At 30.6% G+C, this 15,964-nt stretch overlaps 1 protein-coding gene across 1 annotated transcript; it reads left to right on the forward strand.

Annotated features, from left to right (window-relative positions):
- The first annotated feature begins 8,745 nt into the window (after window positions 1-8,745).
- On the forward strand, window positions 8,746-15,106 carry LOC129320285 (DEAD-box ATP-dependent RNA helicase 37-like). The gene is made up of 7 exons (XM_054965661.1): window positions 8,746-8,955; window positions 9,423-10,260; window positions 10,376-10,459; window positions 12,004-12,246; window positions 13,099-13,266; window positions 13,437-13,550; window positions 14,396-15,106. Exons 2-7 carry the CDS (start codon window positions 9,529-9,531, stop codon window positions 14,876-14,878), a joined length of 1,824 nt encoding a protein of 607 aa, XP_054821636.1. The 5' UTR covers window positions 8,746-8,955; window positions 9,423-9,528; the 3' UTR covers window positions 14,879-15,106.
- The last annotated feature ends 858 nt before the right edge of the window (window positions 15,107-15,964 follow it).

Raw genomic sequence — 15,964 nt, forward strand, 5'->3', positions numbered from 1 at the left:
CCCAGTAACCAAAGCCAATTTATGATAGTGTATACAAACAGTTAAGTGTGTGCTTACTAAGTGAGAATTAAAAATAATATAATTCCAACAAATATAAGAAATATTATAATAAACACAAACAACCATCCTTATATCCCTCCATTAACCTCGAGTCGTAGCCCTCACTCGGTGCTAAATTACCCGGCCAAAGGTAGATTAGCCCGAGCCCTTACAAGCCACCTATTGAGCTCCAATAGGGGCGTACCACGTGGCATATAAATACAACAACAATAGCAAGTCTCCCAACACCTCCCACAATAATCAAACAAATTCATAATAATATTGCACAATTATACAATATTACAAAATTCATAATTTTCTCAATAATCACCCAATTAACATGAAGTAACACTAATCACAAATTAAAAGCATGGTTACCTTGTGGCTTTTTCAATAAATTATTCCTTAAAATTTCTCTCTCACCACAATCTTCACCAGTAATACAATCTACAAATAACATATTATTTATAAATATTAGTTTCAATTTTTGAAACTAATAAAATAATTCTAATAATAGAATTAAAAATATAACATAATTCCTAATCTCAATCTTAATACAAATCTATAGTTAATACTATTAAGTATAATTTTTAACTCCTCTTTTAATTATCAATAAACATTAATAATCTAAAAATCAACTTCTAAACTAATTTTTATTATCAAAATTTTCTTTTTATTTCATAAATTCGTACCTAAAATACCCAAAAATTAAAAATTAAGTCTCTAGTTTAGAATCATAATCCTATAACCATAATAATTCATTTCTCATCCCAAATAATCATCTAAACCTCAATAAATCAACATATATTTTCAGATCCAGTTTAAATTTTGATCCATAAGCCACAGATTCAAAGATCATCAATAAATTTATACTCTAGAACATTTATTATACTACTGACAACCTCAAAAATCATATTTATTCAACATAAATTCATCCCTCTTCCAGATCTTAAATTTTCTACCACTACAAACTCAGAAACTAAATAAGAAGGATGACTAAGAAAAATTTTTAGAACACTTACTTAGTCTTGAAAAGCTTAAAATCACACCCTAAATATCCTATTAAAAACTCTTACCTTAAAAATTTAGATATTTCACACCGGTGACTCGCGTTCTCTCTGCCTCAGCTCGCGTGCAGGAATGAATGAGGAAATGAAGGAAGGTGAGTTTTTATAAAAATTTAGTGGGTCCCACACATTTTTTTTATTATTTCTTCTTCTCTCTCCCCCTTTTTTTTTTTATTATTTTATATTTACTATTCATGCGGCGCCGAAAGCAAATTCGTTTTCTCTTCTTCTTCCTTTTTTTTTTTGGCATACCTTTTCCCCTTTTTTTTATTATAATAATAATTTAATAATTTTTTTAATAAATTTATTTTTTTAATTTTTTTTAAATTTAGAATTATATCCTAAATTAGATTTAATAATCATTTTCTACTAATTTTCTTACCTCTAAATATTATTTTTTTTTTAATTTCTATTAACCTAAATTAACTATTAAAATTTAAATTGGGATGTTACAGGTAATGGGTGTTGAGGGAGCATTTAACACTGAATTTGTCTCTTTTGTCCTCACCCACTACATTGCGTGATAACTCTTCACCTCTGTCTTCAAGAAATGGAAATATGTTGCTTGACTTGCATCTGTATCTCCTGGTCATCATTGCGTCCCGTTTCTCCGATCATCATCGTCGTCATCTGTGGAGGTCGTGGGTTCAATCGACGTTGTTGTCATGACTACTCCATCAATATTGGGTTTCATTTGTTCGGTGAAGGATTGAGGGGAAAAAATTAAAAATAAAAGAAAATAAAGAAGGAAAACCTGATGAGCTTGAGTAAAAATTGATTACCTGGATGGGACATTCTATGGCCAAGACTAGTGTTTCTAGATCAAAAGGCATAACCTTGGCTTTTAATTTTTATTTTATATTTTACAATTCTATCTTTTTAAAATATAACTGTAATAATTTAAAGTTTAATATTTATTTCTTAAAAATGTTAAATTAATCATAAAAATATACTCAATCTGTTAAAAAATGTAAGGCATTTTTTGAGGAGTTAGATGTTTAAAAATGTAAGATATTTTTAGTTTTTCAAGTTATAATCATTGTCTTTTTTTTAAAGTATTCCTATTGATGAATGACTTTATATTCATTGTAGGGTATTGAATAGGAGTAAATATAAAAAGATATAGTTAGTTTAAAAATAGATAACTACTTTATTGAGGCAAGATTGAGTTAAAAATACTTTACATTTTTAAACAGAGAGAGTACCTCGTAAAATTTATATTCTTGTTTGTCATTGTGGATCTAAACTAATTTTTAAATTATATCATTTAAGCTAATTTTTATTCTAGATTTGTTGATTTTACCTTTTTTAAATAAAATTGTAGCTCATATGAATGGAATATTTTGTAATTTATGAATTTATTTTAGATTTTCAATAATTAAATATTTTAAATTTTATCATTTAATTCTACCTAGTCAGAAATTAATATTTTTGGTTTATTAGTGCATTTTATAGTTGTAGTTTATTTTTGAATTATTTTTTAAATTTAATATTTTTCCTAAAAATATCAAATTAGTCACACTATATATATATATATATATATATATTCATGTTTATTTTTGTCATTATATAATTCAATTAGCTTTTAAAACAAATTATTCAAACAAATGTTAGCTTGTTCAACTAACTTTTATAAAAAAAATATCCAAATCCAAATTATGTGAAGTCACAAACTTTTTTCATAACTTCAATTGTGAATTTTTTAATTCAAACACACACTAATTTACTTTTTTATAATTTTTAAATCTTAAATAAACAGCTTCCATGTTAGAAATGACCTTTGATAGAATGAGTTTGAGAGTAGCGTTAGTGGAGATATGAAGAAGGAAGAAAATGAAAAAGGGGTTTAAACTAATATATATCTGTCACGTCCAAAAGATCTATGGATTTTGCTATTTAAGTTTAACTTGGTTAAAGACGTGGAAAGATCAGAATAACACGACGATATAAGAGCTGTGTTAAAAAAAAAAAAAGACAGATTTTAAAAACACGATGAGATCTACCAACAGCTTTTTGGCGAAGACATGAATCGAGATATTTGTTCAACAAACTAAAACAGGCACATGGCGACGACAGATAGGAGCCAGCGGGCACATGACGAAGGGAATGAACCAAACGACGAGGAATCGAGGAAGGATTATGGAGCATAAGACACAACGTGAGGAGGAGGGAGTTGAGATGGATGTCGTGTGGACGAAAGAGGACAAATCTGTTATTGCCCAAGATAGGAAATTTAAAGAATGTTGAGGGCTAGATGGTCTTTTAGCTCTCATTCCAGGGCGGCCCAACTTTTTCCGTCAGTGGGCGCCGAGGGAATTCATTCGATCATTTGGATGGAAGCATGTCGAGCTTAAAACGCTGAACATATAAAAAAAATTACATTCAATCAAGTTTAATCACAATATCTTGCATTTATTTTTAATCAATTTTTATTTTTATTTTACAAGTTAAGATTTTTCGAAATAATATAACATCACAAAACATATTTTTTTTAACCCTTACTAATGTGAAATCAAGTATTGGAGAAGTAAAAATGAAAGTATATACATAAATTGTTTTTTATTTATTTTTCCTTAATATTTTTTTTAAAAAATCTAAACAATTAATTGCTGGAGCATTGAAATTTGAAATTTTACAGTTTTGAATTTTATTATCTGTTTTTTTAATAATTTGACATCTTAGGAGTAATTTTATAGAAGATTAAATTTAAATTATCTAAATCTTAATTTAATAATTTAAAAAAAAGAAAATAAAAGAATAGAGGCAGGTGATGAGAAGGGAAGAGATAGGTTTCTCTCCCGTAGAATATTAACAACTTGATATATTTACATAGACAAAGTACCCAATTCATGATCCACGAGATTGATAAAATATCAATTACTGGAGCACTGAAATTTGAAATTTTAACGGTTTGAATTTTATTATTTGTTTTTTTTATAATTTAACATCTTAGTGGTAATTTTATAGAAGATTAAATTTAAACTATATAAAATTTTGACTTAATGATTTAAAAAAAAAAAGAACAGAGGCAGGTGATGGGAAAGGAAGAGATGGGATTTCTCTCCCGTAGTATATTAACAACCTGATATATTTACATTGACAAAGTATCTGATTCATGATCCACGAGATTGATAAAAAATCAATTACCGAAGCACTAAAATTTGAAATTTTACCAGTTTGAATTTTATTATATGTATTCTTATAATTTAACATATTAGTAGTAATTTTATAAAATATTAAATTTAAACTATTTAAATCTTGATTTAATGATTAAAAAAGAGGTTAAAGTATACATTGAGTCCTTTAACTTTATATAATATTTTATTTTAATCATTTAACTTTATAAAATATCTTTTTAATTCTTTAATTATAATATTATTAGTTTTATCCTAACAAATTTTTACGTTTAACTTTCAAATATTAACATATTAAATTTATTTTTTAAAATGACAATAATTGATATAAAAAATAATTATTTAAAACTAATTATGTTAAGGTTAAATGATTTAAAAGATGTTTTATAGAATTTAAATATTAAAGTAAAATTTTATATAGAGTTAGAAGATGAGAAATATATTTTAACCCAAAAAAAGGATAACAGCGGCAGGTGATGGGAAAGGAAGAGATAGGATTTCTCTCCCGTAGTATTTTGACGACATGATATATTCACATAGACAAAGAATCCAATTCATAAATGATAAAATATTAATTACTGGAGCACTGAAATTTGAAATTTTAACGGTTTGAATTTTATTATCTGTTTTTTAATAATTTAACATCTTAGCGGTAATTTTATAGAAGATTGAATTTAAACTATATAAATTTTGATTTAATGCTTAAGAAAAAGAACAGAGGCAGGTGATGGGAAAGGAAGAGATAGGATTTCTCTCCTGTAATATATTAACAACCTGATATATTTACATAGACAAAGTATCCAATTCATGACCCACAAGATTGATAATTCAAGGATTACGCGGTGTAGCATATCCTCCACTAATATTTCAAACATATTAGAATATCCTCCACCGATTCTGTGATGTTATTTATAAATATTTCATAAAAATATCTCAATATGTGACATGTTAGTAAAAATAAGAAAGAATTAGCATTGGAGTCAAGATGTTCAATTTATATCTATCATGATTAGCTTGGTTTTGCCTTGGTCATATCAGGATGGATTTTGTTTCAATTTAAAAATAATTGAAACGAGACCTTGAAAGATGAGATAAAAAAGGAGCTCGAAACGGAACATAGAATTGCCCACGAAAAGTTTCACCTTGTCCTGAATATTTTATATGTGTATCATTTTTCATTTTGAAAATATATATTAGATATATTAAATATATTAATATAATTTATATTTATATTAATTATATCAATTATAATTTGAATAAATACAATTCTTATCTAAAACTAAGTTTTTTATATTAATAAATTTAATAATATAAAATAAGTAGTACATGGTAATATATTTTTATATATTAATATAATTTATTCTTATATCTATCTATTTAATAACTTTTGTTGTATCATATTTTTTGCCTTATTTTTAAAAAAGTAATTAGTTTAGCATATTTCAACTAAAAAAAAAGAACAATAATGTGGTGTTGTGCCTAACTTGTCTATTGTTGTTCCTCTTATAGCTTGGGTATAATTTATAATTGCTATCATAATGTTATACACTTATAGTTGTGATTGATGTAATTCAATAATTGACTTTAAATTATTGTGATTTATGTATTATTTTAATTTTAAACTTAATAAATTATGTTATTTAAAATTTTAATAAATGTTATTATCCAAATCTTTTTCCCATATTGATCAATTTATCGAGCAGTGGGACGTCTTAATCTCATCCCGATCCCATCTCGATTCTTAATAAAATGGGACAATTTTTAAGACAGGATGGAACATGAAAAAAAAAAATCAATCCAGTCTTTTTTTGGGATGAGACACGAGATAGGGTGTCTTAATTTTGTCCAATTCCTTAAACACCCCTAGTTGCAAGTCCGAACCCTTCCTGTCACAGCGGAAAAAAATAATATGAATTTTGATATAATTATATAAATTTTTTATTTTGAAGAGTACACGGGCTAGATTTTTTTTTTTTTTAAGTCTTGCCGGTTAAACATTTCTCATGAATGCTTTGTTTATCAAAACATTAGAATTAAATTAAAAACATAGATATTATTTTCTTTTAAAACATGTATATTTTTTAAAATAGTTATAATTGGAATATTACACTACATTTATAATTACAATTCTAGAAAAATAAAAAACACTCTGTAAGTCTACTCTCTCCAAATCATAATATAGATAATTTTCTATAAAGTTTACTTAATCCAAAATATATTACATTTAATTGGTGTAATGTATTTTTTTTCAATGACAACTTTACTTTACTGAATAATTAATGAAGGTGTTTTAAATTAATCAAATATTATGTTTATTATAGTCAAGGTCACGGTTAGAAAGATGTGAAATTTTTTCAAAAATGAAGATCTTGATCAACTTTTTTTGTAAAACAAAAAATAACTAACAATAACTTATATCATTAGTTCAGAAGATTATTTAGTTTATATAATCTAAAATAAAACCAAGGGAAGTGGCAATTAGGGACCCCTTAAGGCTATGAATTATAATTGGAGATCCTAAATTATTGAAATCATAAGTGTGGAGGGGGGATCAATCGGAGCCACAGTATTTGCTAATTTTTTTAATTTTTTTTAGTAAAATGTAAGGGTTATATACTTTTAGCTCTATAAATTGACACATTATAGAATCTTTAGGACACTAGATGAGATGCTCATTTCAATTTTACAGTAATCTTTTATGCATATATAGTTTAACTGTTTCGATGGTTTGAATATATAATTGTCATAAAATCTATTTATTTTTAACAAGATGGTGTTGCGGTTGCTCTTAAAGCATTGATATCATTTGATTTTGTTTTATATTTGATGAAATAAATTATAAAAATTATTACTAATAAACTTTGTCAAACACTGCAACAAAAGTCTCAAGATATATTGAATGCTACGTACTCAATATTAATCATAAAATCATTGATTCAAAAGTTACGAGATCGTGATTGAGATATCTTATTCTAAAAAAAAATTACTTTTTTCTATAATAATAAAGCTATTAAAATTTATTATATAGATGATTTTTACTATGATGTACCTATTTCTCATCGACATATAGAATTCATGACAAATGAGTATCATTATTGTGTTGATATATTTATTTACAATAATTATTAATTAAAAAAATTAAATAGTGAATTCAGCAAATAAGTAATGTATTTTTTAGATCGAATAAACTTCGGATCCCAATTATGTATTTAAATGATTCAATGTTTAAAGGAAAGATAAAATGTTCACCAATTTAATAATAATCTCTATTGAAAAAGAAATTGCTAAAAATTTTACCATAGACATGATAATTAATTATCCTCGTGCCTATGAAAAATTGATGAGTAAAACTTTAAAAATGAAGATATATATTTAATTTTGTAGTATATATGTAAAATTGAATATAAATATATATTTTAAAATATTTATGTTATGTCAATGATATATAGATTTAACCTTCTTTCAATTGTTATTTATACTTTATCATCTCGGCCTCATAGTAAAATTTTCTAGCTCCTTCCTTGATTGAAATCCTAATAGTAAATAACAATCTTTACTTAAAATTAAAAATAGAATAACTTAAAATGCCTTTCAGAAGTGACTTTAGTAAATTTTCAAACAATCATTATATTTTTACAAGTGTTCCTAAAAAGTTTTAAAAGTGAATTTTAATTTCATGTTGAGAAACAATTCATTTACAACTATTGTTCATTTGTTTTTCAATTGATATTAACAATATTCTTACTTGATGATAGTAATTTCAATGATGTTAATTTTTTTTTTATTTTTCAAGTAATCTACCTATATACTAACAAGTATACAAATTTACAAGTGATTAGGTTTATAATTATAAGTTTTTGAGTCACTATTTATTTTAATTTTATATTGGGCAATAATACATTCCCAAATCCCAACTATTATTCCTTAGATTTAGATTAACAATATTTTTATCTCACGATAGTAATTTTAACAGTATTATTTTTTTTATTTTTAGACAGCCTACTTATATATCAACAAGCATAAAATTTATAAGTGATTAGAATCATATTCAAAATTGACTTTAGTAAATTTTTAGTGGTTGTTGTATATTTACAAGTGTCATTAAAAAGTTTAAATGGTAAATTTTAGTTTCATATTGAACAAAAATTCATTCTTAACTATTATTTCTCAATTTTTCACCCAAGGTTAATAATATTTACATCTCATAATAGTAATTTCAGCAATGTTATTTTTTTATTTGTTAAATGAAGGGTAATTTTATAAACTTATGCACATTTTTAATTTTAAATAAGGACAACAGTTTATTATTAAGATTTTAATAATTTGAGATTCCCGATGATAATTAATGGTCCCGGGGTTCCTAATTGTCATTGTCCCATAAAACCGAGCCTGCCATCATCGCAGCATATCAACGGGCAGTATAAAAAGCAAGAAAAAAAAAAAAGTAAATAAACTAATTTAACCAGTAATCGGAAATAGAATTTTCACACCCAAGCTCATTTTTGGCCAGCCCAAAAGTGTACGGAAGCCAGTGGCTTTGATAATGGTACCAAGAAGAGAAGAGTATTGATACCGCTGAGAAATCTGAATAATATCCTTTGACAAAAAGGGGGGAGAGAGCGATATCTTCGCAAGGGGTTCAACCCGATTTCAAAGTTCCTCTGGCTTTCAATCGTGCTACAATCGAAGCTCGTTTCCATACATCATTCATTCAGGTAGTTCGCTTGCTTTCTCTTCCTGATAGTTATTATCTGTTCGCTTTGTCTATTGGCGAGAAACTTATCACCATCTATTCGTTTTCCGTTTTATCGCTCACCTGATGTTGAATTTCATATAACTCGATGCTCTCAGAAATCTGATTCACTCTTTCATTCGCAAGATATAACGCATTTTCTTCATACTCCGATGCTTAATTTGATCTGTTTGCCTGCAGGTTACAAATTTTTTTCTTTTAACATTTTGATTTAGTAGGATCTTCCATCTTCCGATAGCTTTTTTTCAATTTTGTTTTTCCTCCAAAGTTCTGTGCTGGATGGATTTCCTGCTCATAACCCCCTTTCCCTATATTATTCAAGTTCAAGACCTCCCCCCCGGGGGAACCTCCTTGCTTTCTAGATAGCTTGATCATCTGTGCATGATGCTTTCTGTATAGCTTGTTCATCTGTGCATTATGATTGATCAGGGTTATGGTCTGTGCATAAAGTGCACGCATAGTAGTATTGTCAATCAGGAAGCCGAGTTGGTCTTTACCATTTCCTTGTAAACAACGAAGTCAAATATCTGCAGCGATGAGAACTTCGTGGGCAGATTCTGTCGACAACTCAGCAATTGGTTCTTCAAATGCCAATGCCGCGCGTCCTTCTCGGTCAACGTATGTTCCACCACATCTTCGTAATAAGCAGCCATCTTCAGAACCCCCTTTGACATCACAGCCATCTTCGTTACCGGCTAATGATCGGGTAAATTTTAGTGGGTCGACTGCTGGGTATCGCGGAGGCAGTTTCTTTGATAAAACTGATTATGGAAGGCAGGACCATGGTTCTAGTGGTCGAATTGGTGGGGGTTGGAACAATAGAGGCGGAGGGTGGGACCGTGGAAGGGAGCGTGAGGTTAACCCATTTGAGAATGATGAAGCCACAGATCATACTTTTAGTGAGCAAGAAAACACAGGCATTAACTTTGACGCTTATGATGATATCCCTGTGGACACTAGCGGGGAGAATGTGCCTCCTGCTGTAAATACTTTTGCAGAAATAGACTTGGGTGAGGCATTGAATCAAAATATAAGGAGGTGCAAATACGTCAAACCAACTCCAGTTCAGAGGTACGCCATACCAATTTCTCTTGCGGGGCGAGATCTGATGGCTTGCGCTCAGACAGGATCAGGCAAGACAGCTGCCTTCTGTTTTCCTATTATAAGTGGAATCCTGAGGATGCCACATGTTCAAAGACCACGTGTAGCTCGAACTGCTTTCCCTCTAGCTCTTATCCTATCTCCTACCCGGGAGCTTTCATGTCAGGTGGGATTCTATTTTTATTTTCTACTTTCCTTTGCTTCTGTAATGTATATTGTCTTAAAGACCGCAATATGAGTGCGTGCGTGTGTTTTTAATTCCTGGTTTCATCCCCTTGCAGATACATGATGAGGCTAAAAAGTTTTCCTATCAAACTGGTGTCAAGGTGGTAGTTGCTTATGGAGGAGCACCAATAAACCAACAGGTTCTTTTTACCATCTAATGTTCATGTCATGCTGATTTCTTGATGTATTTATTGCTACTGTATTATTTCTTTTACTTGTTTAATTTTCCATCGCCTACTTGACAATAGATCTATACCACTGCATGCATTGTGCATGTGTATTTATAGAAATGATTTTGTATGATTCTTGGATGCAAGGGAAAATCTCGATCTTGGGACTTCGTAAAATAGTATGATATCATTTTAATTTCTATAATGGCAGGGGTGTGGAGAAACATGGTGTAAAACATGGTCTGAATTCTGAAACATATTGGGCATGGAAATGGAGATGAGAGTGATTATAAAGAAGCCAGTTATGTTGATTTTTGGTGTATATAGCAGATAAATATATTCTTGAAAGGATTGGCTCATACATAAAAGTTAGAAACAGTGTATTCAAAATGTTGAATAACTTCTGACCGATGATGGGAATTTCATTTGATTCCAGCATGTCAATAGTATTGCTATGATGTTGTTTGGCATAGGCTTTGTTAAATTATTTCCCAGAAAAACCTGCCTTATAACCTAAATACACTCCTGTGGCTGTTGCTGGAAATAAGCTTTGTGTTGGTTTCCAAATTGGAGGGAAATCCATATAAATTCAACAAAACAACGGATCGTGAAAGTAATTTATTCTTCTTAATTAAAGAGTAGACAATTGTTTCTTTATTATTTTCCAAACCATTTCCTCAGATTCCATTTCTAAATATATTTATAATGTTTTTTTTTTAAAGAATGTGGATGAATTAACAAGTGTTGAATGTTTCATACACTTGCTTCCAAATGCCTAATATGTTGGGCTAAGAAGCAGAGTGATCAGAAAGTAGTCTATTGTCCTAGTGAGTTCGAAGGTGTGATAGGATTAAAAGCCACCAGCAATTCTCTCAAATAAAATTTTACAGCAATATTTGCATTCCTCTAGAATGATTAGACTGGACGAAGAATTTGGTTATTTCTAGAGTCTAATGCTTAGTGATGAACAAAATAAAAAAGATTTACCAGGCTAGTCCTAAGTCCTAACTGGAGCTTTATTTTGGACAATAATAATTTGGAGCATTAAGATTAATGGATATTCCATTTTTGTAAGGCTATTCGAAAGGAATTAATAAAAGTGCAGATGTTTTCCTTCAATCAAGTAAAATGCTGGGATGATTGACAGTCGGCCGATTATGATAAATTAATAAGAGTAATCTTACAGGGACTGGCAGGAGCAGATGTGGTCCTTTTCCCCAGTTCTTTTATTTTATTTTTATCATATTATGATAGTCAATGTGTCTGTCATTAATGGTAAGCTTTGTTTGTATCGTAAATCAAGTAAGTGATAGCATTATTGCAGTTTAAATTTCTTTAAAATCATATATCCTGTCTGGGTAGTGGTAACCTAATGTGTCATGATTATGTCTTCACTCGTTATGCTTGGAAGTTTTTGTAGTTTTCTTCTCTTCAGCTTGTGTTACTAGTTCAGTGGTTTGGAATTGTGAACACTTGCCCCCTTTTAATACTATAACGGTTATTATATTGTTCAGTTGCGGGAGCTTGAGAGAGGAGTTGATATTCTTGTGGCAACTCCAGGACGTCTGGTAGATTTGTTAGAGAGGGCTAGGGTGTCACTGCAAATGATCAGATATTTAGCTCTTGATGAAGCAGATCGGATGCTGGATATGGGTTTTGAGCCTCAAATAAGAAAAATAGTTGAACAAATGGACATGCCTCTTCAAGGCTTGAGACAAACAATGCTGTTTAGTGCCACTTTTCCCAAAGAGATACAGGTAGGTCGTGGCTTTTAATCAGGTTCTCAAGCTTCTCGTGTGTATTCTTGGAAAAAAAAAATTCACATTTCATTCGTGTATTTTGTGTTTGCTATCATATGTCATGGTTGTCTTGATGATGCTAGAATGAGAGGGAAGAGTTCTTGATAGCAGCTGTTCCAATTTCATTTCGCTGCTGGGTGCCTATTTTAAATTGTCAGATTGTTTTGCGCTGCTGTTGTACTTGCAAAATTTCTTACTGCTTCAATTAAGGTGCCCGATCAATTGCTTCACATGTAAAGGCCGAAGGCTACATAACATAATTATAACAAGGTTGGAAGTAAGGAAATTCGGATTTGTTTAAGAAATAGGAGCTGACTTTATATTTCATTACCTTTTCAGTTAGTCTCATGCACGTACTTTAAATGTTGATAACTTGTGGAAAGTCTGGTATTTATGTGGACAGATGCGGAGCTATTTCTTCATGTTTTAGAGTAGTTGATTTTAAATCATAAGTAATAATTTTGGATGAATGGCTTTGCTATTGTAATTTAAAGGTTTACCAGAGAAGATTATGTGATTGGTGCTTTTAGATATGGCAATAGTTATAATGGCGAGGGTGAAGTGATGGTGATGTAACTGTGGGAGACATACAAGACTTGAAAGATGATATACTACCATTGTGGCTGAGATAGTTGAGTTTGGCTATGAAATGTGTCATTTGTTGTTTATGCTGAGGGTAATATTGTATTGCAAGTTAAATATGAAGGTTGAATTAATAGATCTTGTACTATTTAGAACAGCGCTGTAATCAATGAGCAAGCTAGAATTAGCAAATATGACCTTCCTCTCGCAATGTTCATGTGTATGCAGAGACTTGCATCGGATTTCCTTGACAATTATGTGTTTCTGGCTGTTGGAAGGGTTGGTTCAAGTACTGACCTTATTGCTCAACGAGTGGAATATGTCCTTGAATCTGACAAAAGAAGCCATCTCATGGACCTTCTTCACGCCCAGAGAGAAAATGGAATTTATGGCAAGGTAATTTGACTACGCTGCAAACTGTCTCTCTATGCAAACTTAGCTATTTTTTGACATTGTGCTGCATTTTAAGTTCGAACTTCTTGTTTAAGAATATGCATGTGTGATTTACAGATTTATGATTTATCATATTCAGCTCTCTGCTAAACATCTTTGGGTGGAATTTGCAGCAAGGTCTTACATTAGTTTTTGTGGAAACAAAGAAAGGAGCTGATGCATTGGAACACTGGTTGTGCATTAATGGGTTTCCTGCAACTAGCATTCATGGTGACAGATCACAGCAGGTGACTATCTTTGGCTAAATAAAATCATGTCGGAGTTTTAAACGCGTCAATATCATGATTTTCATTCAAACAACATACCTATATCTATTTTTATGTTATAAACAGATATGCTGTTTTAATGGGCTAGAAGGGGAGTTGAATTGGATTTTCATTTTATCGTAGTCAGTTGATAAATTGAGAATTTTAAGGATCAAAATTGGGCTAGGGGTCTTGGATATGCCTTTCTTAATATCTCTTGTAATGCCCCAACTTTCATTTTTGTTTTTTATAAGAGATATTTCGATATTTTAAAATCCCGAAACAGTAAACTTCTGTATTTTTGACAATTTTTCAAAAATAAAAGAGTGTAATTGTGATATTTTTCTTTAAAAAATCTTAAAAAAAATACAAAACTTCACCGTTTTGAGACTTTTAAGATATCAAAATGTTTCCTATTTTATGTAGAAGCTAATGATTCAAAGAAAAACAAAAATGAGAAGTTGGAGCATTATAAGGGATATTAAAGAAAAGTCCATTAGAGGTCCTTAGCCCATGCTTACAATTCTCATCAACTATCATAATGCCTCGTGCAATTAGAACAGCTGGGTAGTTGCGTGCTCTGAATATTTCTTTTTCGGGCAACCATGGATTGTGGTCATTTTCCTGATATTTGGATCTGGTCTACTGGTGCAGCATTTAATTGATGCCCACACCTTTATTTGTTGAAGCTGAAGTAGGAATTTAACTAGTTCTTGTATATGTCTCTTCCATGGTTTTTTTTTTTTTTTTGGGTACAAATCACGCCATATGGGCATATACTTCATAATTGCTGCTATAAATGTGTGTTGTGTTATGTCTCTGTGCAGGAAAGGGAACTAGCATTGAGGTCGTTCAAGAGCGGAAACACGCCAATTTTAGTGGCAACGGATGTTGCAGCACGTGGTCTTGATATTCCACGTGTAGCTCATGTGGTAAATTTTGATCTTCCCAATGACATTGATGATTATGTGCATCGGATAGGAAGAACAGGGAGGGCTGGTAAAATGGGTTTAGCAACAGCTTTCTTCAATGACAATAATCTGTCATTGGCTAAGCCATTGGCTGATCTGATGCAAGAGGCAAATCAAGAAGTACCTGCGTGGCTCACACGTTATGCAGCTAGAGCTTCCTACGGTGGCGGCAACAGAAATCGGCGTTCTGGGGGGGCCCGTTTTGGTGGCCGTGATTATAGGAGGGATAGCCAACATAATAAAGGAGCCGACTACTATGGCGGAGCAAGTGGATACGGGGTTCCTGCCACTTTTGGTGGAGGGTATGGTCCTCCAGGTGTTACTAGTGCCTGGGATTAGTCGCCTTTTATCAATTCGTTCAAACTGCTGCTGATTGTATATAATTTCAGACTTCGTTTATGATAGTTCAATCTTAGCCCTTGGTCTAGCTAGATTCATGCATTCCCTAGTGCTGGAAATCTTGTGTCTAATATTAGAGGGCTACTGATTTCCTGTGAGATTGATGTACTGTCGTTCTGCTGTTGGATATTTTTTTAATGGATAGATTTTCCGGTTTAGCTGTCATAATTTTGTCTGATTATGGTCTGTATACTGTCTGGTTTATCGTGATACGAAAATCATGGTACGTTATATTGAAAGATCACGAGAATTGCAAGGCCTGCAAATCAAGTTTTCTAAAACTAATTCAACGTTGCATGTGTGGCTTCCATTTGTACATGAAAAGATTATTATGTAATTCGACGGACATTTATATTCAGATGCAACTGTGATCCAATGAATTATGAAAATAACTATTAAATTACATAAATAACTTTATAAAACTTATCAACACGATATAACATGTTACCTCCGGCTCTTATTATAATTCAACTATCAAGAAAAAGCAGTTGACTCAGAGATCTTAAATATATATATTTTTTTCAACTTTACTGCTATTTAAGATCATAAACAAACACTACATTTAGAATTCTAAGTCTCCTAGATGATATTAATACAGGACTATAACATGTCAATTCTTTTTAAAAGACATCTTATTACCTATATAAATGATTGAAGGCATTATATTTTTTTAAGTTAAAGTACAAGTTTGTCTTTAATATTTCCAACCAAATGCATCTCATATCTTAAAGTATTTTCTAATGCAATGTTGCCTCAACATTTTTCAAAATGGTATAGTATTTATCTATCATTTGGTTTGACTCGTTTGACTATTAATTTGATCGTTAATTCTAATTTTAGTAGCCATGTGGCATATTTTTTTAAAATTTAAAAAAAAGACCAACACCCAAGTGGCTTGCCACATTAGCCATCTCTCCTCTACCCCTTCCACTTCCCTCAAAAATAATTGGAAAAAAAAAATGGTTACATGGACTTCCATGTGACTACCATTGAGGTACAAAATGATCAAATTTTTAAAGTTGGCAG

This window comes from Prosopis cineraria, unplaced genomic scaffold (genome assembly GCF_029017545.1).
Source record: "Prosopis cineraria cultivar Desert tree isolate PC_DT_omini unplaced genomic scaffold, ASM2901754v1 PC1, whole genome shotgun sequence".
Taxonomy (NCBI): domain Eukaryota; kingdom Viridiplantae; phylum Streptophyta; class Magnoliopsida; order Fabales; family Fabaceae; genus Prosopis; species Prosopis cineraria.